Here is a 26,466-nt window from a genome sequence, read left to right as displayed (position 1 = left end):
ACAAATCCCTTGTGTGTCCAATCACACTTGGCCAATAAAAATGCTATTCTATTCTATTCTATTCTACAGTGATCTCTCGGTTAGCGCGGGGGTTACGTTCCAAGACCTCCCGCGCTAACCGATTTCCGCGTTATAGTGGATGCGGAAGTAAAAACCACCATCTGCGCATGTGCGCCATTTTTTTCATGGCCGCACATGCGCAGATGGTGGAGTTTGCGTGTGGGCGGCGGGGAAGACCAAGGGAAGATTCCTTCAGCCGCCCAACAGCTGATCTGCTCCGCAGCGCGGAAGCAGCGAGGAGCCGAAGATGGGGTAAAGGCAAAGGGGAAACCCCATCTTCGGCTCCTCGCTGCTGCCGCGCTGTGGAGCGGATCAGGTGTTGGGCGGCTGAAGGAACCTTCCCTTGGTCTTCCCGCCAGATCACTTGCCACTTGCCGCTTGCCGCTTGCCAGTCCACGCCCCCCTGGATGAGCGGCCCCGCATGGCCCCAGCGCCGGACTCCGAACGCCGAAACCGGAAGGGGCGAGGTGGGGGAGAGTCTGACGGAATGCGACTGACGGAATGCTGAGCCTCCCGTTTTCTCTTCCCCCCCCCCCTCGCCCCTTCGCCTCCCTGTGTTACCAGCCCCGCCGCGGAAGGCTCCATTCTGTTCCCTGCCGGCCCGATTGAGCGGCCGGTGGTCTCCATTCAGGGAACAGACGTCCACCCCCTCCTCGGAGTCCCCGGCACCCAGCGTCCCCACGCCGCCTCCACCTCCCGGTAATGCGCCCGACCTCTGCCTCTCTCTTTCTCTCTCATATACCACGCCGGCAACAGGGAGAGAAAGAGAGAGAGAACTAGCGTGGACTTATTTTTTATTTTTTAATATTTTATTTTTTTAATTAATATTTTTTGAAAAACCGCGTTGCAGCGTTTCGCGCTAATCGAGAACGCGCAAATCGAGGGATCACTGTATTCTATTCTATAGGGGCTACATGTAGGAGCTACATTTGGTGTATAAGATGCACCTAGGTTTTCACCCTGTTTTGGGGGTTAAATGCTGTGGCTTGTACTCCAAAAAATATTGTTATCTGTTTTTATTTATCCAAGATTGCTGTATGTTAAAACCAAAGAAATGGAGAAACAATCCATCTGCGAATCAGGTCTATAAAACAAAGCTGGATTTTTGGGGTTAAAAAGCAATAAAACTGACCTGTCTTTGCTTTTTAGGTTCTTGACTGGACCTTTGAATCTGAATGACCCTGAAGCAAAATTCAGGTTCCCTAAAATATTTGTCAGCGCGGATGGTGCTTACGAAGAGCTTCATTTAATTGTGTATAAGGTAACCCATGTCAACTTGCAAAGCTTTCAAGTTGCCATAAGCAGCGGGGTGGGGCTGGGGGCTGGGTGGGTAACAAGACGGAGCTGCTGGGCTGTCCCAACTGAAAAGACATTCCACCCATGATTTTGTCCAGATAGTATCCTAGGTTACTGGAGTCAGCAGGAAGGGTGGGCTTCTTACAGCCCACCAACGTGGTCCATTGGGGAATTATTATTATTCTTTGATTTGTATGCCACCCCTCTCCGTAGACTCGGAGCGGCTCACAGCAACAATAAAAACAATTTATTTATTTATTTATTTATTCATTCATTCATTCATTCATTCATTCATTCATTCATTCATTTATTACATTTGTATGCCGCCCCTCTCCGTAGACTTGGGGCGGCTCACAGCAATAATAAAAACAATTTATTTATTTATTTATATATATTTATATTTATATTTATGTATTTATTTATTTATTTATATATTCATTTATTTATTTATTTATTTATTTATTAGATTTGTATGCTGCCCCTCTCCGTAGACTCGGGGCGGCTAACAACAGTAATAAACAGCATGTAACAAATCTAATGTTTAAAATAATTTAAAAACCCTTATTAAAACCAAACATACACACAAACATACCATGCATAAATTGTATAGGCCTAGGGGGAAAAGGGTAGTTCAGTTCCCCCAAGCCTGATGACAGAGGTGGGTTTTGAGGAGCAAAGTACAATAACAAATCTAATATTTAAAAATATCTAAAAAACCCTTATTTAAAAACAAGACATACACACAAACATACCATACATAAATTATATAGGCCTGGGGAAGGTGTCTCAATTCCCCCATGCCTGACGGCAGAGGTGAGTTTTAAGGAGTTTACGAAAGGCAAGGAGGGTGGGGGCGATCCTAATCTCCAGGGGGAGCTGGTTCCAAAGGGTCAGGGCCGCCACAGAGAAGGCTGTTCCCCTGTGTCCCGCCAGACGACATTGGTTAGTCGATGGGACCCGGAGAAGGCCAACTCTGTGGGATCTAACTGGTCGCTGGGATTCGTGCGGCAGAAGGCGGTCCCGGAGATATTCTGGTCCGGTGCCATGAAGGGCTTTATAGGTCATGACCAACACTTTGAATTGTGACCGGAAACTGATTGGCAACCAATGCAGACTGCGGAGTGTTGGTGTAACATGGGCATATTTGGGAAAGCCCATGATTGCTCTCGCAGCTACATTCTGCATGATCTGAAGTTTCCGAACACTCTTCAAAGGTAGCCCCATGTAGAGAGCATTACAGTAGTCGAGCCTCAAGGTGATGAGGGCATGAGTGACTGTGAGCTCATGAACGGCTGGTCTGATCAATCTTTTGTCCCTTCCAGGCCATGAGTGCAGCTGTCTGCTTTATGATTGATGGTGAGTATCAAATAATAATAATGGTTGAAATCACCGTCCCTGTCTCCGTTACTTTAATCCTTTAAACTTGAAACCTTTAAACATTCTTCATGGTCATTTGGATATGAGCTGCCCTCCTCCTTCTCTGTAAGATTTGATGAGAGAATTGTTTGAATTACCGTATTTTTCGAAGTATAAGACGCACCTTAGTATTTGGGGAGGAAAATAGGGAAAAGAATCTGCTTACCAGATCTTCCTCTGGCTAGCGTCCTTAGTCTGGTCAGCTTCAGCACATCATTTTATCCCCTGATTAGGGCTTTTAAAAAATCTTATTTGGAGAGAGTAACAATGAAAGAGCTTGCAAGCCAGTAAGAGCGGGGATAATCATTACCACCTGGTTAGGACTGGAAAGAAACATTGTGAGCAAATAGAACAATGGATAAAAAACCTGCAAAGACTTAAGGCTTGGAAAACATTCTTCTCAAAGAGTAACAATGAAAAGAGTTTGCAAGCTGGTAAGAGCTAGGGAACAATGTTAGCACCTGGTTAGGGCTGGAAAGAAACATTTGGAGCAAGTTAGAGCGATGAAAAAAACCCTGTAAAGACTTAGGGCTTGAAAAACGTTCTTCGCATAGAGTAACAATGAAAGAGCCTGCAAGATAAGAGCTGGGAAGATGGTTAGCACCTAGATAGGGCTGGGGGGTGGAGATTTCGAAAAAAGCTGCATGCAGAGTATAAGACACACCTGAATTTTCAGCTTTTTTTAGGGAGGAAAAATGCGTGTCTTATACTCCGAAAAAATATGGGATTTCCTATTGTACACGAAAGAGAAAATAGCTTTTTTTTGTCTCTCTCTCTCGAGAGAGAGAGACACAGTCTGCCAGCAAATAATAAAACTTCAATAATAAATAAAGCTTTGTCTAAATTGGAGCAGCCTGTGGGTTCTGGAGCTGTGATGGTCAAAACCCCTTTCGATTCCTTACTTTTGGCACATAGTTTTGAGAAGTCCAAGCCTCGATTTCTCAACATTTATGGTCCCTTTGCACATCTAGACCTTGCAACCCTGCCTCATTCATTCATTCATTCATTCATTCATTCATTCATTCATTCATTCATTCATTCATTCATTCTTTCATTCATTCATTCTTTCTTTCTTTCTTTCATTCATTCATTCATTCATTCATGATTTGATTGCTGCCCAGCTCCCCAGGGACTCTAGACGGCTCACAACAAAAATAATACATATAAATAGTATTAAAACCCCTTTAAAAACCATTTTAAAACAATTTTAATCCCACAGTTTTTTAAAAAAGCCATACATGCCATTTATGGCTGGATCTCAATGGTACACCATCAAATCAATGGCCCCAGGCCTTCTGGAAAATCCAGGTCTTTACCGGAAAGCCAGCAGGGCAGGGATAGTCCAGATCTCGGGAGGTAGCTGGTTCCAGAGAGCCGGAGCCGCCACTGAGAAGGCTCTCCCCTGCGGACCCACCAGCCGACACTGTGTAACTGACAAGACCTGGAGACGACCAACCCTGTGGTTCTTAATTGGTTGCTGGGAGGTTGTGTATGTGTCACCATCAGGCCTTGAACCTTCCCTCCGAGCCATGTCGATTTGTCGATCTACGGGGGGGTTGAGGGGGTTGGGAGGGGGATCGATTCTCACCTTTCTTCCCCCCCCTAATCCCCAACTCTTTCCCAGCCTCTGTGCAACCTACGTTGGATTTCTGCCGCCTACTCGATAGCCTTGTGGGCCCTCAGCTGACGGTCTTAGCATCGGATATCTGCGAACAGTACAACCTGAAGAAAAGAGTGCTGGGGTCAGTTCCGTTTTTTTAAAAAAAATTCAGGGGGGAGGGAACGTCACCTTCTGACTGTTGATGTTTTAAGTCATAAAAGTATTTGTCAAAACATTTATTTTATTTTATTTATTTATTAGATTGGTATGCCGCCCCTCGCCGTAGACTCATATTTACATAAAAGTAAATAAGATGACTCTAAAGTGTGCAATAGGGTTGATATTCCTGGAGGGGTCTGTAATATGGTAAATGATTTAGCTTTACTAGATAAATGGTCAAAGCAATGGAAACTGCAGTTTAATGTTTCCAAATGTAAAATAATGCACTTGGGGGAAAGGAATCCTCAATCTGAGCATTGCATTGGCAGTTCTGTGTTAACAAATACTTCAGAAGAGAAGGATTTAGGGGTAGTGATTTCTGACAGTCTCAAAATGGGTGAGCAGTGTGGTCGGCAGTAGGAAAAGCAAGTAGGATGCTTGGCTGCATAGCTAGAGGTATAACAAGCAGGAAGAGGGAGATTGTGATCCCCTTATATAGAGTGCTGGTGAGACCACATTTGGAATACTGTGTTCAGTTCTGGAGACCTCACCTACAAAAAGATATTGACAAAATTGAACGGGTCCAAAGACGGGCTACAAGAATGGTGGAAGGTCTTAAGCATAAAACGTATCAGGAAAGACTTAATGAACTCAATCTGTATAGTCTGGAGGACAGAAGGAAAAGGGGGGACATGATCGAAACATTTAAATATGTTAAAGGGTTAAATAAGGTCCAAGAGGGAAGTGTTTTTAATAGGAAAGTGAACACAAGAACAAGGGGACACAATCTGAAGTTAGTTGGGGGAAAGATCAAAAGCAGCGTGAGAAAATATTATTTTACTGAAAGAGTCGTAGATCCTTGGAACAAACTTCCAGCAGATGTGGTTGGTAAATCCACAGTAACTGAATTTAAACATGCCTGGGATAAACATAGATCCATCCTAAGATAAAATACAGAAAATAGTATAAGGGCAGACTAGATGGACCATGAGGTCTTTTTCTGCCGTCAGTCTTCTATGTTCCTATGTTTCTATGTGGGGGGAAGGAAAAGTGAGGAACGATAGGGAAATTAAAAGAAGCATTGACTTCCAACTCTCCCCCTGTTTAAACTTGAGGCCCAGGGCCTGGATCCGTCCCGCAGGGTGCTTATTTTTTATTTTTTTTATTTTTATTTATTATTAGAGTTGAAAGGGATCCTGCAGGTCATCGTCCAACCCTACACCACCCCAACCAGATGGCGGTCCAATTTTCTTTTGAATGTGTCAAGTGTTGGGGCATTCACAACCTCTGGTGGCAGGCTGTTCCACTGGTTGATCGCTCTCACTGTCAGAAAGTTCTTCCTTATTTCCAGGTTGAATCTCTCCTTGGTCAGTTTCCATCCGTTGCTGCTGGTCTGGCCTTCTGGTGCCCTGGAAAATAGTGTGACCCCCTCCTCTCTGTGGCAACCCCTCAAATATCTGTATACTGCTATCATGTCCCCTCTGGCCCTCCTTTTTGCTAAATTATCCATGCCCAGTTCTAGCAACCTCTCTTCGTATGTCTTGGTCTCCAGTCCCTTTATCATTTTGGTTGCTCTTTTCTGTACTTTCTCTAGAGTTTCAATGTCCTTTTTGTAGTGGGGTGACCAGAATTGAATGCAGTACTCTAGGGGTGGTCTAACTAGGGCATTATAGAGTAAAAGATCTGGCCCGCGAAGTTGTTCCGAAAACAGGAGTGTCCCGCAGTGCCACTGCCAGAGAAAACAGATCTTGTGTTGTGTTTAGCTCTGGCCCAGCTCCTGCCCCAAGGACTGTGGATGTGGGGGAGACATCCACATGCTGCAGGCCTGTTTTTCCCCCGGTGGAATCTGCTGATGAAGGCTCCTCTGACCAAGAAGACATGAGTGACAGGGAGGAGGAGAGTGTGGCAGACAGCTCAGAAGGAGAACAATTATCTAGCTACTCCTTGGATTCAGAACAAGAGTTAATGATACAGCCACGCATGCATAGACAGCAACAACTGAGAGATTATTATCAAAGAAAATGAGGCCAACTGTGGTTGGGTGGGGCTGTGGTCATTAGTGAGGCTGCTATAAATAGCAACCTGTGGGTTTGGCCATTGTGGAGGATTATCTGATTGTTGTGTTTCGTGACTGCTTTGCTGACTTTGACCTTTTGTGTGCTGATTTTCCCCCGCTTTGAAACTAAACCAGAGCAAAGGGTGTTTCACTTTGTGAAAGAAGAAGGACTGTGAATTGCCTCACAGCTGCCAGCTAAGTATCACAGAACTGATAAGGGACTTGTACAAATGACCAGTTTGTTTGGAGACGAGTGCTCTTTGCTATACCAAAAGAGGGCTTAGTTTAAGTGACTTTTCATTATAAAGAACATTGTTTTGAATTTTCAAACGTGTGTGTGTCTGAAATTTATACCTGTGAATTTTTGGGAGGATTCTACCAGAGAGCCCGACAGAACATCTTGCAAGGGAGTAATTACATGATAGTCAGACCAACTTCTCCCGCGAACTTTCCCCACTACATGCCTTGTAACCTTACTTTCCGGATAATCCTCATGGAAAGAATTCTGGTGCCTCCTCTGATCCCTTGATTTCATCTCTTTCTTAGGTCCGAAAAGGAGCCTCAGTTTAAATTTATCTACTTCAATCATATGAATCTGGCCGAGAAGAGCACCATCCACCTGAGAAAGACCTCAAGTTTCTCCCTGACGTCCGTCCATCCTGACTTGATGAAGATCCTTGGTGACATTAACAATGATTTTACGAGGTGATCTTCCTTCTCTTATCTCCACTTAACTATTTATCTTAAGTATGATTGCTGAATGTTTGGTTAATGAGTTAATTTGTTTAGGTTAATCTTCTCTTTCTAATTGTTTTTAATATTGTAGTACTAATTGGATTACATTACTGTTCTTTTTTATATATGCCGTGAGCCGCCCCGAGTCCTCGGAGAGAGGCGGCATACAAATCCAATTAAATAAATAAATATCTCTCCCCTAATAATTTCAGATGCAAGATGAACAATACTCCCCTTTTTTAAACCGATCTTTGTTCATGATTTCGCTTAAGCCTCTTTTCAATGGTGTTGGCGTTTCCAACGAGGCCAGCGGCCATCAAGAATGTCTCTCCAAGTAAATATAAATTGGGATCTGTTAGTTGGTTAGTCTTCTAGGTATATTGAGATCCTCTTTCCCCCTAGGCCTTTACAATTCTATGCATGGTATGTATGTATGTATGTTTGGTTTTTATATTAATTGATTTTTAATCATCAATACCAAATTACTATTGTACACTGTTTTATTGTCGCTGTTAGCCGCCCCGAGTCTCTGGAGAGGGGCGGCATACAAACCCAATAAATAAATAAATAAATAAATAAATAAATATGAGTGTTTTATTTATTTATGTATGTATGTATGTATGTATGTATGTATGTATGTATGTATGTATTTATGTATGTATGTATTTACTTACTTACTTACTTACTTACTTACTTACTTACTTACTTACTTACTTACTTACTTACTTATTTATTGGATTTGTATGCCGCCCCTCTCTGGAGACTCAGGGCGGCTAACAGCGACAATAAAACAGTGTAATCTGGTATTAGAAATGATTAAAAATCCATTAATATAAAAACCAAACATAAATACATACAGACCATGCATAGAATTGTAAAGGCCTAGGGGGAAAGAGGATCTCAATTCCCCCATGCCTGGCGGCAGAGGTGGGTTTTAAGTTGTTTACGAAAGGCAAGGAGGGTAGGGACAGTTCTAATCTCTGGGGGGAGTTGGTTCCAGAGGGCCGGGGTCGCCACAGAGAAGGCTCTTCCCCTGGGTCCCGCCAGGTGACATTGCTTAGTTGACGGGACCCGGAAAAGATCCACTCTGTGGGACCTAACTGGTCGCTGGGATTTGTGCGGCAGAAGGCGGTCCCTGAGATAATCTGGTCCGGTGCCATGAAGGGCTTTATAGGTCATAACCAACACTTTGAATTGTGACCAGAAACTGATCGGCATCCAATGCAGACTGCGGAGTGTTGGTGTAACATGGGCATATTTGGGAAAGCCCATGATTGCTCTCGCAGCTGCATTCTGCACGATCTGAAGTTTCCGAACACTTTTCATAGGTAGCCCCATGTAGAGAGCGTTACAGTAGTCGAGCCTCGAGGTGATGAGGGCATGAGTGACTGTGAGCAGTGACTCCCGGTCCAAGTAGGGTCGCAACTGGTGCACAAGGCGAACCTGGGCAAACGCCCCCCTCGCCACAGCTGGAAGATGTTTCTCTAATGTCAGCTGTGGATCGAGGAGGACGCCCAAGTTGCGAACCCTCTCTGAGGGTTGCTTTTTCCTGCCTTTGAAACCAGAGTTTTTAACCCCCAAATCTGGGAACGAGCAAAACGTTGAAAACCAGTTTTTAATCCCCGAGCAAAAATCAAAGCTTGTTTCTTCAGAGGCTATTTAAGGCTTAGTGTATTTATGACTGGCTCACAATCTGATGTGATCTGCATTGTTCTTGAACAAGCTGAGTCAGGGGTGAAATTTAAAGTTTTTTCCCTACCGGTTCTGTGGGTGTGGCTTGGTGAGCGTGGCAGGGGAAGGATACTGCAAACTCTCCCCACTCCTGGGGGAAGGATATTGCAAAATCCCCATTCCCTCCCCACTCTGGGCCCAGCCAGAAATGGAATTTGCCGGTTCTCCGAACTGCTTAAAATTTCCAGTACCGGTTCTTCGAACCTGCTGTGTTTCACCTTTGAGCTGAGTGTAGTATTTGGTTGAAGATCATAAAGAACTCTTGAGGTATATGCTAGAGCAGTGTTTCCCAACCTTGGCAACTTGAAGATATTTGGACTTCTGCAAAACATCTGCAAGGAAACAACCAAGCTCAGGACCACCAACCCTGAGCTATGGGTTGTTTCTTTCATCGGGCATGGGGTGAGGTATCATCAATATGCAGATGATACCCAGCTTTACATCTCCACCCCTTGTCCAGTCAGTGAAGCAGTGGAAGTGATGTGCCGGTGCCTGGAGGCTGTTGCGGTCTGGATGGGTGTCAACAGACTCAAAGTCAACCCTGATAAGACGGAGTGGCTGTGGTTTTTGCCTCCCAAGGACAATTCCATCTGTCTGTCCATTGACCCCCTCAGAGAGGGTCCGCAACATGGCACTGGGCCAGATTATCTCAGGGACCGCCTTCTGCCGCACGAATCCCAGCGACCAGTTAGGTCCCACAGAGTTGGCCTTCTCCGGATCCCGTCAACTAAACAATGTCGGTTGGCGGGGCCCAGGGGAAGAGCCTTCTCTGTGGCGGCCCCGGCATTCTGGAACCAACTCCCCCAGAGATTAGAATAGCCCCCACCCTCCTTGCCTTTCGAAAGCTCCTCAAAACCCACCTCTGCCGTCAGGCATGGGGGAACTAAGATAATCTTTCCCCCTAGGCTTCTACAATTTATGCATGGTATGTTTGTATGTATGATGGATTTTATAACAAAGGTTTTTAGCTGTTTTAGTATTGGATTTTTACATTCTGTTTTTGTCACTGTTGTTAGCCGCCCCGAGTCCACGGAGAGGGGCGGCATACAAATCCAATAAGTAAGTAAGTAGGTAGGTAGGTAGGTAAATAAATAAATAAATAAATAAATATTAAATTAAATTAAATTAAATAAATAAATCAATTAAATCAATCAATCAATCGGAATCCAATTTTCTTGTTTACAGGGTGGACGATGACGAAGAAATCATTGTGAAAGCCATGAGCGACTACTGGATTGTCGGCAAGAAGTCAGATCAGCGGGAACTGTACGTTATTTTGAATCAGAAAAACGTCAACCTGATTGAAGTGAACGGTAAGGAATTCTTGTACGACTTTAATCTCACTGGGAAATATTAACCATTGACCTGTTCAGCATCATTTTCAATCTATTGATGAGAGAAGAGCAGTGAAGAGAGGTTGTAAAGTTTTGAGGCAGAAGAAACAGAATGAAATACAGATGTGAGTGAGGCAGGCCTAGAATTTGCATTTGATTCAGTTACGTGTAGTATAACAGAGTAACCGAGTTGAAAAGGGACCTTGGAGGTCTTCTAGTCCAACCCCCTGCTCAAGCCTTTCAGGCAAATGGTTGTCCAATCTCTTCTTAAAAACCTCCAGTGTTGGAGTCTCCGGAGAGGGGCGGCATACAAATCCAATGAATGAATGAATGAATGAATGAATGAATGAATGAATGACTTTGGTGGCAAGTTGTTCCACTGATTAATTAATTTAAATTGTGTTTTTAAATATTGAATTCGTACATTATTATTGTTGTGAGCCACCCCGAGTTTTTGGAGAGGGGTGGCATACAAATCTAATTAATAATGATGATGATTATTATTATTATCATTATTATTATTATTAATTGTCCTATCAGGAAATTTCTTCTTAGGTCTGGGTTGCTTCTCTCCGTGATTGGTTTCCATCCATGATACTACATGTAATTCTGGGAATTGTAGTATGTCTGAATTGAGGAGGTGAATTCCATAGAGGCTGCGCCAAAGATTTTTAGCAGACTTGGTGTGACAATGACTTCACATTCATTGATCTTCTTTTTTGTAGGACAGTGATGGCAAACCTTTTTTCGCTCAGGTGCCAAAAGGGCGCGCACGGCCACACCCAAAATACAATGCTCTCCCCCATTATGCGTGCATAGCGCTCACACCCTCGTGCATGTGCATAGGCTCCACTGAAGCCTCTGGACCTCCAATAGGCCCATTGGGCCCTTTTTTGCCCTCCCCAAGCTTCAGGAAAGCCTTTGGCATCTGTGGTGGTGTAAAATGGGCCCAACGGGCCTCCTGGAGCTTCATTTCCAAACTTCTGGTAGGCCTGTTGGGTCCCGATAAGGTCCCACAGAGTTGGCCTTCTCCGGGTCCCGTCGACAAAACAATGTCGTTTGGTGGGCCCCAGGGGAAGAGCCTTCTCTGTGGTAGCCCCGGCCCTCTGGAACCAACTCCCCCCGGAGATTAGAACTGCCCCCACCCTCCCCGTCTTTCGTAAACTACTCAAGACACATTTATACCGCCAGGCATGGGGGAGTTGAGATATTCCTTCCCCTTAGGCCATTACAAGTTATGCATAGTATGTTTGTGTGTATGTTTGGTAAGGGTTTTTAGTTGTTTTTATTATTGGATTGTTACATGTTGTTTTTATCATTGTTGTTAGCCGCCCCGAGTCTACGGAGAGGGACGGCATACAAATCCAATAAATTATTATTATTATTATTATTATTATTTTTCACCTTCCCAGGGTTGCAGGTGGCTTTCCTGAAGCCTGGGGAAGGCAAAAAACGGACCAACAGGCCTACCGGAAGTTTGTTTCAGAATTTGCGGTAGGCCCGTCAAGTCCGGTTTTTGCCATACACAGGTTCCGGATGCTTTCCTGAAGTCTAGGGAGGGTGAAAACAGCCTCTCCCCCACCCTTCTGAAGGCTGTAAATCAGCTGGCCAGAGTGTACATATGTGTTGGATGCCACACGCGCCCTCAGGTGTAGCTCCGCGTGCTATCTGTGGCACGCATGCCATAGATTCGCCATCACGGATATCGGAAGCTGAATTTTTCAGAATTTTTGTAACATAGAAACAAGACTGACGGCAGAAAAAGACCTCCTGGTCCATCTAGTCTGCCCTTATACCATTTTCTGTATTTTATCTTACAATGGATATATGTTTATCCCAGGCATGTTTAAATTCAGTTCCTGTGGATTTACCATGTCTGCTGGAAGTTTGTTCCAAGGATCTACTACTCTTTCAGTAAAATAATATTTTCTCACGTTGCTTTTGATCTTTCCCCCAACTAACTTCAGATTGTGCCCCCTTGTTCTTGTGTTCACTTTCCTATTAAAAACACTTCCCTCCTGGACCTTATTTAACCCTTTAACATATTTAAATGTTTCGATCACGTCCCCCCTTTTCCTTCTGTCCTCCAGACTATACAGATTGAGTTCATTAAGTCTTTCCTGATACGTTTTATGCTTAAGACCTTCCACCATTCTTGTAGCCCGTCTTTGGACCCCTTCAATTTTGTCAATATCTTTTTGTAGGTGAGGTCTCCAGAACTGAACACAGTACTCCAAATGTGGTCTCACCAGCGCTCTATATAGCGGGATCATAATCTCCATCTTCCTGCTTGTTATACCTCTAGCTTGTAGTTTTACTGACTGCTGTTGCTCAACCTTGGTGACCTGAAGAGGCATGGACTTCATCTCCCAGAATTCAGCCTGAGGAATTCTGGGAATTAAAGTACACACAGTGTTTTTAATAGGAAAGTGAACACAAGAACAAGGGGACACAATCTGAAGTTAGTTGGGAGAAAGATCAAAAGCAATGCGAGAAAATATTATTTTACTGAAATAGTAGTAGATCCTTGGAACAAACTTCCAGCAGACGTAGTTGGTAAATCCACAGTAACTGAATTTAAACATGCCTGGGATAAACATATATCCATTGTAAGATAAAATACAGGAAATAGTGTAAGGGCAGACTAGATGGACCATGAGGTCTTTTTCTGCCGTCAGTCTTCTATGTTTCTATCCAAGTTGAGAAACACTGACATATCCAAGGGTGATGCACAAAGTTTGGGCCTACTTGTGCAGAAAGGACTTGCAGGGGGTTTGGCAGTGAAAATAAGGACAGTTCTGAGGCTTTTTGTAGGCTGTCGCTCAAAAATAAATTTGTAAGTAAAATTTTAAAAATGGCTTGGAGCCAGAGAAATAATAGAAAAATATCAGCCTTCAGGAAATGTCCCACTGATGGTAACTTTTCAACAACGCTTCATTCTTTTAAGTTTTAAAACTCTTTTTCTCTCTCTCTCTTTCAGAAGAAGTAAAGAAACTTTGCGCAACCCAGTTCAACAATATTTTCTTCTTGGACTGATCCGTCCCGGCTCTCATTCTTTGAAGATGGCTTCAAGACCCCTAAAAGGCATAATTTGTTTACTGGGACCAGTTCATCGAGTTGTATCACTTGACTGGCCTAAATGACAATAGTAAAGCAATACTTGCTGTGTAAGAATCCACTTTCTATCAAAACCATGTGCTCTCCGACCGAACTGGATTTTTTTATTTTATTTAGATTTTAATGTATTTATGTTCAAATGGATTAAAATTGGTCAGAATGAAACCTGCGTCATTCCATGTGTCTGTTTGTACTTTACTGGGGGGAGGGGGGAATAAAACTTAATTATTACTGCTTTAATCCTCTTCCTCTTTCTTTGTTACAAAATAAGTTCTTTTATGGGCAGGTATTTTGCCTTGTGACGATGGCAGGTAGTCCCCAACTTACGACTGACATCGAATTTCTGCTGCTGAGCAAAACATTTGTTCAGTGAGTTTTGCCCCATTTTGTGACAGTTGTTTATTTGTTTATTTATTTTATTAGTCCTACTTATAAGATGCCCAACTGCCAAATGACTTTGGGCAGCTGAAGTGAAACACTCCAGTTGTTCGATTAGTAAGATGGTTGCAAAGCGAATCTGGCTTGTCAGATGCTTGTTAGAAAGTCGTAAAAAGGGGATCATAAATAGGAACCAGTGTCCAAGCATCTGAATTTTGATAATGTGACCCTGCCGATGTTACAATGGCTGCTATTGAGAAAAAATATCATACGTTGCCTTTTTTTCAATGTCTTTGTCACTTCAAACTAGAGGTCTCCAATCTTGGCAACTTTTAAGACTTGTGGACTTCAACAAGCTTTGCTGGCTGAGGAATTCTGGGAGTTGAAGTCCACAAGTCTTAAAAAGTTGCCAAAAGTTGGAGACCCCGGCTTCAAACGGTCGCCAAATGAACGTACGGCTAAGTGACTTGCGACTTTACCGCGACTTCTCATGACCTCCTCGTAAGACCCTCGCAGTTACGTGATCAGAATCCAGAGGCTTTGCAACTGATATGTACTTAAGGACAGTTGCAGTATTCTGGAGACGTGTAGTTCTTCCTGGGACCTCTTAATAAGAAAGGCAGTGGGGAAAGCCAGCTTGTTTTACAACCGTGTTACTAACTTAAAGGCCGCAATTGATTTGAACATGTGGCAAGAAAGATCACAAATGGGTCAAAACTCCATGGGTGTCTCGCTTAGCGACAGAAATGTTGGGCTCGGTTGCGGTCGTAGGGCAAGGACTGGCTTCTCATGATGGCCGTGCAGGTCCTCTCACTTTTTCTTCTTTCTCCCGGCCATGACGGCTTTGACCATGCTCTGGAGCAAAGTCGGAGAGTCTTCCTTCGGAGGGGATTGGCCCTGGCTTTGATTTTCCTCCATTTCTCGAGTCAGAGTCTCCTCCAGTTCCAGGGCTGCTTTCTCAGCTGCTGCTTCCTCTAATTTTCGGGCCTCCTCGGCCTCCCGCAGAGCCCTGAGCCTGTCAAAAAAATTGGGAGGTCGGTCAAGGTCCTCAGACCTTAAACTTGCAGGTTGGATTAACTTTTCTCTGGAACGCAGAACTCAATTTTGACCCCAGACCACCGTTTTCCAAATTTATTATTATTATTATTATTATTATTATTATTATTATTATTATTATTATTATTTGGATTTGTATGCCGCCCCTCTCCGCAGACTCGGGGTGGCTAACAATGATAAAAAAAACAACATGTAACAATCCAATTTAATAAAACAACTAAAAACCCTTACTATAAAAAACCAAACATACACACAAACATACCATGCATAACTTGTAATGGCCTAGGGGAAGGAATATCCTAACTCCCCCATGCCTGGCGACAAAGGTGGGTCTTGAGTAATTTGCAAAAGACAAGGAGGGTGGGGGCCGTTCTAATCTCTGGGGGCAGTTGATTCCAGAGGGCCAGGGCCACCACAGAGAAGGCTCTTCCCCTGGGGCCCGCCAAATGACATTGTTTGGTCGACGGGACCCGGAGAAGGCCAACTCTGTGGGACCTTATCGGCCGCTGGGATTCGTGCGGTAGAAGGTGGTTCCAGATGTATTCTGGCCCAATGCCATGTGGGGCTTTAAAGGTCATAACCAACACTTTGAATTGTGACCGGAAACCGATCGGCAGCCAGTGCAGGCCGCAGAGTGTTGCAGAAACGTGGGCGAATCTAGGAAGCCCCACGATGGCTCTCGCGGCCGCATTCTGCACGTTCTGAGGTTTCCGAACACTTTTCAAAGGTAGCCCCATGTAGAGAGCGTTGCAGTAGGAAGGTCTATAGCAGTGATGGCAAACCAATGCACGGGTGGGACTTGAACTGCCGAACTGCAGCTAGCAATCAGCTGAAGTAGCCTGCAGTGCTGCGCTCTCACCGTTGCGCCACCTCGGCTACTAAGATTTGTTAATCCGGAATTGCATTTGGCGAGCAACCAGAAATCATGGTGACTTTAAACCAACTCCTTTCAATTTGCTGAACTGAGGTCAAGTCAACCACATCATGGTTTAGATCAAGGGTCCCCAGCCCTGGCAACTTTTAAGACTTGTGGGCTTCAACTCCCAGAATTCCTCAGCCAGCTTTGCGGACGGAGCATTGCTAGCTGAGGAATTCTGGGAGTTGAAGTCCACAAGTCTTAAAGTTGCCAAGGTTGGAGACCCCTGCTTTAGATCATTCATTCATTCATTCATTCATTCATTCATTCATTTATTTATTGGATTTGTATGCCGCCCCTCTCCGGAGACTTGGGGCGGCTAACAGCAACAATAAAAGAGTGTACAATAGTAATCTAATACTAAAAATGATTAAAAACCCATTAATATAAAAACCAAACATACATACATACATACCCGTCAACTAAACAATGCCATTTGGCAGGACCCAGGGGAAGAGCCTTCTCTGTGGTGGCCCCGACCCTCTGGAACCAGCTCCCCCCAGAGATTAGAACTGCCCCCACCCTCCTCGCCTTTCGTAAACTCCTTAAAACCCACCTTTGCCATCAGGCATGGGGGAATTGAAACATCTCCCCCGGGCCTATACAGTTATGTATGGTATGCTTGTGTGTATGTTTGCTTTTAATAATGGGGCTTTTATTGTTTCTTTTAAATTATTAGATTTATTATATATTCTTTATTATTGTTGTGAGCCGCCCCGAGTCTACGGAGAGGGGCGGCATACAAATCTAATAAATAAAATAAATAAATAAATAAATACCATGCATTGTAAAGGCCTAGGGGGAAAGAGGATCTCAATTCCCCCATGCCTGACGGCAGAGGTGGGTTTTAAGTACCTTACGAAAGGCAAGGAGAGTGGGGGCAATTCTAATCTCTGGGGGGAGTTGGTTCCAGAGGGCCAGGGCCGCCACAGAGAAGGCTCTTCCCCTGGGTCCCGCCAAGCGACATTGTTTAGTTGACGGGACCCGGAGAAGATCCACTCTGTGGGACCTAACTGGTCGCTGGGATTCGTGCAGCAGAAGACGGTCCCTGAGATAATCATGGCTCCAATCTGGCTGACGGGAAAAGAATGTGTCCTTGGGCTACAGCTTTGATCCAAATCAACCCAACTTGGGCCATGGATGGTTGACCGTATGGACCTCCAGCCCACCCACATTTCACCTAAACAAACCACGATGGCTTACTTGGCCTCTTCTTCCTCCTCTTGTTTTTTCCTCAGGATTAAGAGTTCAGCTTCTCGAACTCTGTTATCCAGGATGGTTTTGTTCACCAGCTGCAAATTCTGGAAGTTGGCAAAAAACTTTTTGACAAAGAAAATGTACATCTGACTCATCCAGAGATTGAGTTTATCTTTTTCCTCGTTTTTCTCTTTTTCGAGCTTTTCTAAGAAAGGAGAAGAAAAAGGTAGCAGGAAGGTCATACCTCTATATAGAACCACGTGAAACATGTAGAAGTCAAGGTTTTGCCAGAAATTCATTCCAAAGCTGGAGGAAGCCACCTCTGCTCTGATCTACGCATCCCTAGGATGCTGCCGGCAAAGCTCAGGAAGAGAAGCTAGTGACATCCTTCTCTGATATTCTTTTACTGCCCTCCTGTGAGAACGTGGGTACTTGCAGGAATACACATTTATCCAATGTATCCTTCTGACTGTCCAATTGTACAGCCTGGAAAGTCTATGTGTCATTTTGGACAAAACTCACCCAAATCCAGAAATTGTCTGTCTGTCTGTCTGTCTGTCTGTCTGTCTGTCTGTCTGTCTGTCTACCTATCTAATTATCTATCTATCTATCTATCTATCTATCTATCTATCTATCTATCTATCTATCTATCTATCTATCATCAATCATCTACCTATCTATCTATCTATCTATCTATCTATCTATCTATCTATCTATCTATCTACCCATCTATCTATCTATCTATCTATCTATCTATCTATCTATCTATCTATCTAATTATCTATCTATTTATCATCTATCTATCATCAATCATCAATCATCTATCTATCTATCTATCTATCTATCTATCTATCTATCTATCTATCTATCTATCTACCCATCTCTCTATCTAATTATCTATCTATCTATCATCTATCTATCATCAATCATCAATCATCTATCTATCTATCTATCTATCTATCTATCTATCTATCTATCTATCTACCCATCTATCTACCCATCTAATTATCTATCTATCTATCTATCATCTATCATCTATCAATCATCTATCTATCTATCTATCTATCATCTTTCTATATATCATCAATCATCTATCTATCTACCTATCTATCTATCATCAATCATCTATCTATCTACCATTTATCTATCATCTATCAATCATCTATCTATCTATCTATCATCAATCATCTATCTATCTATCATCAATCATCTACCTATCTATCTATCTAATTATCTATCGATCATCTATCTATCATCAATCATCTATCTATCTATCTATCTATCTATCTATCTATCTATCATTTATCTATCATCTATCAATCATCTATCTATCTATCTATCTATCTATCTATCTATCATCTTTCTATCTATCATCAATCATCTATCTATCTATCATCTATCTATCTGTCTGTCTATCTGTCTGTCTGTCTATCTCCATCCATCCATCCATCCATCCATCCACCTATCTATCTATCATCAATCATCTATCTATTTATCTATCATCTATGTACCTATCTACCCACCCATTACTGGTGGAGTTTCGCCTTCACAGGTATAGGATCTCCTGCTTGTGCAGGGGACTGGACTAGAAGACCTCCAAGGTCCCTTCCAACTCTTCTGTTATTCTGTGCGTTTGACTACTTGGTTTGATTAAGTTATGAAAAGCAGAATTCACCCCCAGCCTTCTGCAACTCAACGCTATCCAAGTTAGAGGGAACCTGGTCTGTAGTAAGAAAGGCAGCCAGAATTCTACGATTGCCTTTGTTTCCAAAAAAAAAAAAATCCCTTGCAAATGTCTCACCTGCTAATTCCATCATTGGAGTGCTGAGTCTTTTGTCCTGCTCCTTTGGAGGCACAATGACTGCTTCTTTCTCTTCTGGGATGGGAGAAAACACGACACTCGAACTTATGCCTGAAAGGGGAAAAAAACCCCAGAATTAATGAATAATCAAGCAGTGCTTTGCCTTGTGGGGAGGGAGGGAGCCTCCAATTACACTGAAAAAATGCATTTCTCCATTATAGGTAGTCCTTGACTTACAACAGTGTTTTTCAACCAGTGTGCCGTGGCACACTAGTGTGCCGCGAGACATGGTCAGGTGTGCCGCGAAGCTCAGAGAGAGAAAGAAAGAGAGAGAGAGAGAAAGAAAGAGAAAGAAAGAAAGCAAGAGAGAGAGAGAAAGAAAGCAAGAGAGAGAGAAAGAGAACAAGAGAAAGAAAGCAAGAGAGAGAGCAAAAGAGAGAAAGAAAGCAAGAGAGAGGGAGAAAGAGAGGGAGGGAAGGAGAGAGAGAGAAAGACATAGAGGGAGGTAAGGAGGGAGAGAAAGAGAGCAAAAAAGAGAGGAAGGAAGGAAGAGAAAGAAAGAGAGATGGAGAGAAAGAAAGAGGAAGGAAGGGAGAGAGAGAGAATTTTTTTGCCCAAACTTTTTTTAGCCCCCCCCCCGCCCCGCTCAGTGTGCCCCAGGGTTTCGTAAATATAAAAAACGTGCCGTGGCTCAAAAAAGGTTGAAAATCACTGACTTACAACACTTCATTCAATGACCATTCAAAGTTACAACAGCGCTGAAAAAAGTGACTTGTTTTATTATTATTTATTATTTATTTGTTAGATTTCTATGCCGCCCTTCTCAACCGACTCAGGGCGGCTTACAAGAGAATAAATACAATTACAAAAAACAACTAAACGATGCCGGTTGGCGGGCCCCAGGGGAAGAGCCTTCTCTGTGGTGGCCCCGACTCTCTGGAACCAGCTCCCCCCAGAGATTAGAACTGCCCCTACCCTCCTGGCCTTTCGTAAACTCCTCAAGACCCACCTTTGTCGTCAGGCATGTGGGAATTGAGATGTCTCCCCCGGGCCTATATAATTTATGTATGGTATGTTTGTAGGTATGTTTGATTAAAAATGGGGGGTTTTAACTATTTTAAATTTTAAATTGTATATTATTAGATTTGTTATGAATTGTTTTCTTGTGTTGTAAGCCGCCCCGAGTCCACGGAAAGGGGCGGCATACAAATCTAATAAATAGATAGATAGATAGATAGATAGATAGATAGATAGATAGATAGATAGATAGATAAATAAATATTAAAAAACTAAAAATCTAAAACCCCATTTTCCTAAAAAACCCACAATCGTCTTCATTAACACTCACAGCCCTTCATGCCTGCCGGCAAAGATGGGTCTTCAGGGCCTTGCAAAAGGCCAGGAGGGAGGGGGCGGTACAAATCTCCGGAGCCGCCACAGAGAAGGCTCTTCCCAGTGTAGGACTGCAAATTTTTTTACTACCAAAATGTGGTCGTGGCTTATTTTGTGGGTGTGGCTTGCTGGCCATGTGACCAGGTGGGAGTGACTTGACAATCATGTGACCGGGGTGTGTGGCTTAAAGGTCATGTGACTGGCTTAAAGGTGGCCAACTTGATGTCACTCCTCGCCTCTGAGAGATACAATTTCCCTGTCTGTTTGCTATTACTGAACATCCAAAATATCCTCTTTATTTCTATGTATATATAACTGAGCCGGGATGGCGCAGCAGGTAGAGTGCTGTACTGCAGGCCACTGAAGCTGACTTGTAGATCTGAAGGTCAGTGGTTCAAATCTCATCACCGGCTCAAGGTTGACTCAGCCTTCCATCCTTCCGAGGTGGGTAAAATGAGGACCCGGATTGTGGGGGCAATAGCCTGGCTCTGTTAAAAAAGAGCTATTGCTAACATGTTGTAAGCTGCCCTGAGTCTAAGGAGAAGGGCGGCATAAAAATTGAATGAATGAATGAATGAATGAATGAATGAATGAATGAATGAATGAATAAATAAATAAATAAATAAATACATATTACACACAAAAATATACATACAAAAATATATAAAAATATACATAGTATATAGTAGATAAACTGTATCTCCTGGGAGGAACCAGAGCCAGAAAAGGCGGGGAGAAGCCTCCGTGGGGCCTTTCCAGGAATCTCCTGGGAGGAAATAGAGCCGGAAAAGGCGGGGAGAAGCCTCCGTGGGGCCTCTCTAGGAATCTCCTGGGAGGAAACATGGCCGGAAAAGGCGGGGAGAAGCCTCCGTGGAGCCTCTCTAGGAATCTCCTGGGAGGAAACAGAGCCGGAAAAGGCGGGGAGAAGCCTCCGTGGGGCCTCTCTAGGAATCTCCTGGGAGGAAACAGAGCCGGAAAAGGTGGGGAGAAGCCTCCGTGGGGCCTCTCTAGGAATCTCCTGGGAGGAAACAGAGCCGGAAAAGGCGGGGAGAAGCCTCCGTGGGGCCTCTCTAGGAATCTCCTGGGAGGAAACAGGGCCTCCACCCTCCCTGTGGTTTCCCCATTCGCACGCATTATTTGCTTTTACACTGATTCCTATGGGAAAAATTGCTTCTCCTTACAAACCTTTCTACTTAAGAACCTGGTCACGGAACGAATCAAGTTCATAAGTAAAGGTACCACTATACTCAGAAATAACTCCTTGTGTTGTTCTTGGTTCTTTGAGGCTGACCTTCGCAAGGACAACTTCCCTGGTGCAATTGTTCTGCCAGGAACATGGTCTCAGGGAAGGGCAAACTCTTAATTCGGCCCTCATTTCTTTCTCCGGAGAGCCGGCCAAAGCTTGCAGATTATACAACCTGGATGTTTCGCACTCACTTTGAGCGGAGGCGTGTTTTTCTTTCCCACGGGATCTTCCTTTGTGGGATTTCTCGTCTTTCTTGCCCTCCTTGCTTTTCCCTTTCTGAGAAAAGGAAAAGGAAAAAAAAAGAAAAATGAGATAAATCAGGGACCGGAGGAAGGAAAGAGTGGTTAGCAAAATTTCTCCTTAAGAATATTTATTTATTTATTATTTATTATTTAGATTTGTATGCCGCGGCTCACAACAGAATAAAAAACAATTTATAACAAATCCAAATATAATTTAAGATATGTAAAAAACCCCGGTTTGATTTAAAAAAACCATTTACTAAAAAAACATACATACAAACATACCATGCATAAATTGTATAAGCCCAGGGGAGATGTCTCAGTTCCCCCATGCCTGACGACAAAGATGGGTTTTAAGGAGCTTACGAAAGGCAAGGAGAGTAGGGGCAGTTCTAATCTCTGGGGGGAGTTGGTTCCAGAGAGTCGGGGCCGCCACAGAGAAGGCTCTTCCCCTGGGGCCCGCCAACCAACATTGTTTAGTTGACGGGACCCGGAGAAGGCCCACTCTGTGGGACCTAATCGGTCGCTGGGATTCGTGCGGAGATATTCTGGTCCAGTGCTGGTCATCACCTATAAAGCCCTTCATGGCACCGGACCAGGGTATCTACGACACCGCCTTCTGTCGCACGAATCCCAGTGACCGGTTAGGTCCCACAGAGTGGGCCTTCTCTGGGTCCCGTCAACAAAACAATGTTGTTTGGCGGGGCCCAGGGGAAAAGCCTTCTCTGTGGCGGCCCCGGCCCTCTGGAACCAAGTCCCCCCCCCGGAGATTAGGACTGCCCCTACTCTCCTTGCCTTTCATAAGCTCCTTAAAACCCACCTCTGCCGTCAGGCATGGGGGAACTGTGATACTCTTTCCCCCTAGGCCTTTACAATTCATGCATGGTATGTTTGTATGTATGGATGTTTGCTTTTACAATAAGGGTTTTTTAGTTGTTTTAGTATTGGATTTACATGCTGTTTTTTTGTTACTGTTGTTAGCCGCCCCGAATCTACGGAGAGGGGCGGCATACAAATCCAATAAATAAAATAAATAAAAAAATAAATCTTCAATTCATCCCTTTTGAATAGTCACATGTAGAGCTGACGACAGCATAGTTCCCTCTAAGCTGAGCAGTGAGCAATCGCTCACTTAAGAATCATCATCAACTCAGAGTTTTCCAAACCTGCCCAGAAGCCGAGAGGGAAAGAGTGAGAGGGAAGGAGAGAGAGAGGAAGAGAGAGAAACAGATAGAAAAAAGAGAGGAAGGAAAAGAGAAAGAAAAAGAATGGGAGGAAGGAAGAGAGAAAGAAAATCAAAATCTAGTTTGAAACTAGCTCAACTATTGAAGTGGCATTTTGATATTGATAGAGTTGCCCTATTATGAGCTCACTGTTATAGACACACAGTACAGTATTTTATTTTGAAATTCTCTGAGGCAAAACAGGGTGGTTTTTTTATTTGTTTGTTTATTTGTTTGTTTGTTTGTTTGTTTGTTTATTATTTCTGTGCCGCCCAGTACCAAAGGGACTGCCGCTCAGACACTATACTTTTCCGCCCCCCCCCCCCAAAAAAAATTAGGGGGAACACTGGTCAAGGGAACGCGATGCTACCCTTAGGACTTGCCTTTTTATGGCCTTCGGACTTCTTGCCCTTGCCCACTTCCACGAAATGCACAATCTTGCTTGAGGAACTCTTGGCACTTACTTGGAGGGCGTCGGTGGCTTCGGGGCTTGGTTCGTCACTGCTGGTGCTTCTGGTTTGAATGGACTAGAGTTTGAAAACAGAACACAGTGTCACCCCATCGTCTCCAAAAAGGCACCTCATTTTCCTCTTCTGTCCCCAAAAGTTGGCCGGGGCGAGGCCAAACAGCAACCATATTGGAGAAACACACAACTCATTCATCACAGTTTGGCATAAAGAATAGAATAGAATTCTTTATTGGCCAAGGGTGATTGGACACACAAGGGATTTGTCTTTGGTGCAGATGCCCTCAGTGTACATAAAAGAAAAAGATAAAATTGTGAAGAATCGTGAGGTTAAAAAACAGTGATTGTCAAAGGGATCAAATAAGCAACGAAGAAACAATCAATGTTTCAAGGGAGTCACTGCTCACAGTCGCTCATGCCCTCATCACCTCGAGGCTCGACTACTGTAATGCTCTCTACATGGGGCTACCTTTGAAAAGTGTTCGGAAACTTCAGATCGTGCAGAATGCAGCTGCGAAAGCAATCATGGGCTTTCCTAAATATGCCCATGTCACACCAACACTCCACAGTCTGCATTGGTTGCCGATCAGTTTCCGGTCACAATTCAAAGTGTTGGTTATGACCTATAAAGCCCTTCATGGCATCGGACCAGAATATCTCCGAGACCGCCTTCTGCCGCACGAATCCCAGCAACCAGTTAGGTCCCACAGAGTTGGCCTTCTCTGGGTCCTGTCGACGAAACAATGCCGCCTGGTGGGACCCAGGGCAAGAGCCTTCTCTGTGGCGGCCCCGACCCTCTGGAATCAACTCCCCCCGGAGATTAGGACTGCCCCCACCCTCCTTGCCTTTCGCAAACTCCTAAAACCCCACCTCTGCTGCCAGGCATGGGGAAATTGATTCCCCCCGGCTGTCCCGTTTTATGTATGGTTTGTTTGGGTTGTATGACTGTTTTTATATTAAGGGTTTTAACTGTTCTTTTTTAATCATTGGATTTGTATTGTGTACTGTTGTTGTGAGCTGCTCTGTCTTCGGAGAGGGGCGGCATACAAATCTAATAAATAATAATAATAATTCCCACAAGACGGTTGCTGACTGGTTTTTCCAGAACACACTTAAAAGCGGGAGAGGAGGGCAACCTTGTCAAGTTTAAAACTTGTGGACGTCCTCTCCCAGAATTCCCTGGTGAGCATGGAATTCTGGGAGCTGAAGTTCACAAGTTTTAAAGTTGCCAGGGTTGGACAGCCCTGTGTTAAAGTTTAAACCAATCGCATAGAATCTGCTCGACACACTAACCCAGTGATGGCGAAACTTTTTTGGTCCGTGTGTGGAAACGGTGTGTGTGCGTGAGCTAGCTCACACACACGTGACCACACCCATTCCCTCCCCACACACATGCACAACTCTCCTACCTTCACACTGTCTCCTGCCATGCGCCCAGGCCTCACTGAAGCCTGGGACGGTGAAAAAAACAGCCCAACTGGAAATTTGGAAAAACGGACTTCCGGTTTCCCCCTTTGTGCTCTTTTTCGCACTCCAGGACTTCAGGAAGTTTCCCTTGAAGCCTCCAGAGCAATGGTTCTCAACCTGGGGGTCAGGATCCCTTTGGGGGTCGAATGGCCGTTTCACAGGGGTCACCTAAGACTTAAGCTTCTATTCTGGTACCTTGGAACATATTTTTACAATCCAGCCAATCAGGCGTTTACAGTGGGGGTGTCCCTCTGACCTTCCTGCCAATCCGCTTCAAGCTCTGCTGGGAGAATTGGCACTATACTTATGGTTGGGGGTCACCACAACATGAGGAACTGTATTAAGGGGTCGCGGCATTAGAAAGATTGAGAACCACTGCTCTGGAGTGAGAAAAACAGCACCGGAAGTCTGTTTTTCCGAACTTCCTGTTGGTCCTTTGGCTGTTTTTTCGCCATCCCAGGCTTCAGTGAGGCCTCTGGAGTGAGAAACACAGCACAACAGGCAAACCGGAAGTCCGTTTTTCCAAACTTCCGGTTTGCCCATTGAGCTGATTTTTTGCACTCCAGGACTTCAGGAAACTTCCCTGAAGCCTCCAGAGGGCGAAACGGCCTTCTCTGAGACCGAAAATCTGTTGGCTAGCGCACATGTACGCACTGGAGCTGACATAGGGCAATGCCTCACATGCCCTCTGATATGCCACAGGTTCGCCATCACTGCCCTAACCCATGAGAAACTTTATTCGAGGTTACAACTAGCCTAAATGTATTTGGTCTCTTCCTGATTTAGTTGTGTGAGGACACCAGAGCTGGACTCACCTGTGGAGAAGCCATTTCGGGAGGCAAAGAGGCTGTTTCACTCCTGTCGGGCAACTCATCTGGTCTGTAAGAAGCAGTGACTGTTTTGGTCACCTCTTCGGCCTGCTGCTTCAACATCTCGTCGGTGACATAAATAAGGGCACAGTCTACCAGAGCTTCAAAGAACTCCAGGAAGACAAGCTGAACGAGAAACCAAAGAAGACAAGGCCGGACAAAGAAGTCAAGAGAAGTCCTCCAGGAGGAAGATTCAGAGATAAGATACTGGCAGGGAATAATAATAATAATAATAATAATAATAATAATAATAATAATAATAATAATGCTGCACGAATCCCAGCGACCAGTTAGGTCCCACAGAGTGGATCTTCTCTGGCGGGACCCAGGGGAAGAGCCTTCTCTGTGGCGGCCCCGGCGCTCTGGAACCAACTCCCCCCAAAGATTAGAATTGCCCCCACCCTCCTTGCCTTTCGTAAGCTGCTTAAAACCCACCTCTGCCATCAGGCATGGGGGAATTGAGACCCTCTTCCCCCTAGGCCTTTACAATTCTATACATGGTATGTATGTATGGTTTTTTTTTTTATATTAATGGGCTTTTAATTATTTCTAACATCAGACTACTATTGTACACTGCTTTATTGTTGCTGTTAGCCGCCCCGAGTCTCCGGAGAAGGGCGGCATACAAATCAAATCAAATCAAATCAAATCAAATCAAATAAATCAAATAAATCAAATAAATCAAATAAATCAAATAAATCAAATAAAT

General features: G+C 44.1%; 2 protein-coding genes across 3 annotated transcripts in view; one reads left to right on the top strand and one right to left on the bottom strand.

Moving 5' to 3' along the window:
• CCZ1 (CCZ1 homolog, vacuolar protein trafficking and biogenesis associated) overlaps window positions 1-13,669 on the top strand; it is a 29,181-nt gene extending 15,512 nt beyond the window's left edge. Inside the window, exons 10-15 of the mRNA XM_070761221.1 lie at window positions 1,210-1,321; window positions 2,679-2,712; window positions 4,397-4,514; window positions 7,134-7,292; window positions 10,239-10,366; window positions 13,368-13,669. Of these exons, the coding sequence (XP_070617322.1) occupies window positions 1,210-1,321; window positions 2,679-2,712; window positions 4,397-4,514; window positions 7,134-7,292; window positions 10,239-10,366; window positions 13,368-13,423 (607 nt within the window). The 3' untranslated portion in view covers window positions 13,424-13,669. The remainder of the gene's footprint in view (window positions 1-1,209; window positions 1,322-2,678; window positions 2,713-4,396; window positions 4,515-7,133; window positions 7,293-10,238; window positions 10,367-13,367) is intronic.
• The window catches only part of LOC139172273 (radial spoke head 10 homolog B-like), a 48,472-nt gene continuing 35,609 nt past the window's right edge, over window positions 13,604-26,466 (bottom strand). The window contains exons 16-21 of one of the 2 annotated variants that reach the window (XM_070761218.1): window positions 25,704-25,883; window positions 23,339-23,482; window positions 21,682-21,766; window positions 18,853-18,963; window positions 17,058-17,256; window positions 13,604-14,897 (exon numbers count right to left, since the gene is read on the bottom strand). In XM_070761218.1, the coding sequence (XP_070617319.1) occupies window positions 14,693-14,897; window positions 17,058-17,256; window positions 18,853-18,963; window positions 21,682-21,766; window positions 23,339-23,482; window positions 25,704-25,883 (924 nt within the window). In that variant the 3' untranslated portion in view covers window positions 13,604-14,692. The remainder of the gene's footprint in view (window positions 14,898-17,057; window positions 17,257-18,852; window positions 18,964-21,681; window positions 21,767-23,338; window positions 23,483-25,703; window positions 25,884-26,466) is intronic. The other variant, XM_070761219.1, reaches the window with a different exon arrangement.

This window comes from Erythrolamprus reginae, chromosome 9 (assembly GCF_031021105.1).
Source record: "Erythrolamprus reginae isolate rEryReg1 chromosome 9, rEryReg1.hap1, whole genome shotgun sequence".
NCBI classification, from domain to species: Eukaryota; Metazoa; Chordata; class Lepidosauria; order Squamata; family Dipsadidae; genus Erythrolamprus; species Erythrolamprus reginae.
This window is presented reverse-complemented; position numbering and strand designations above follow the sequence as displayed.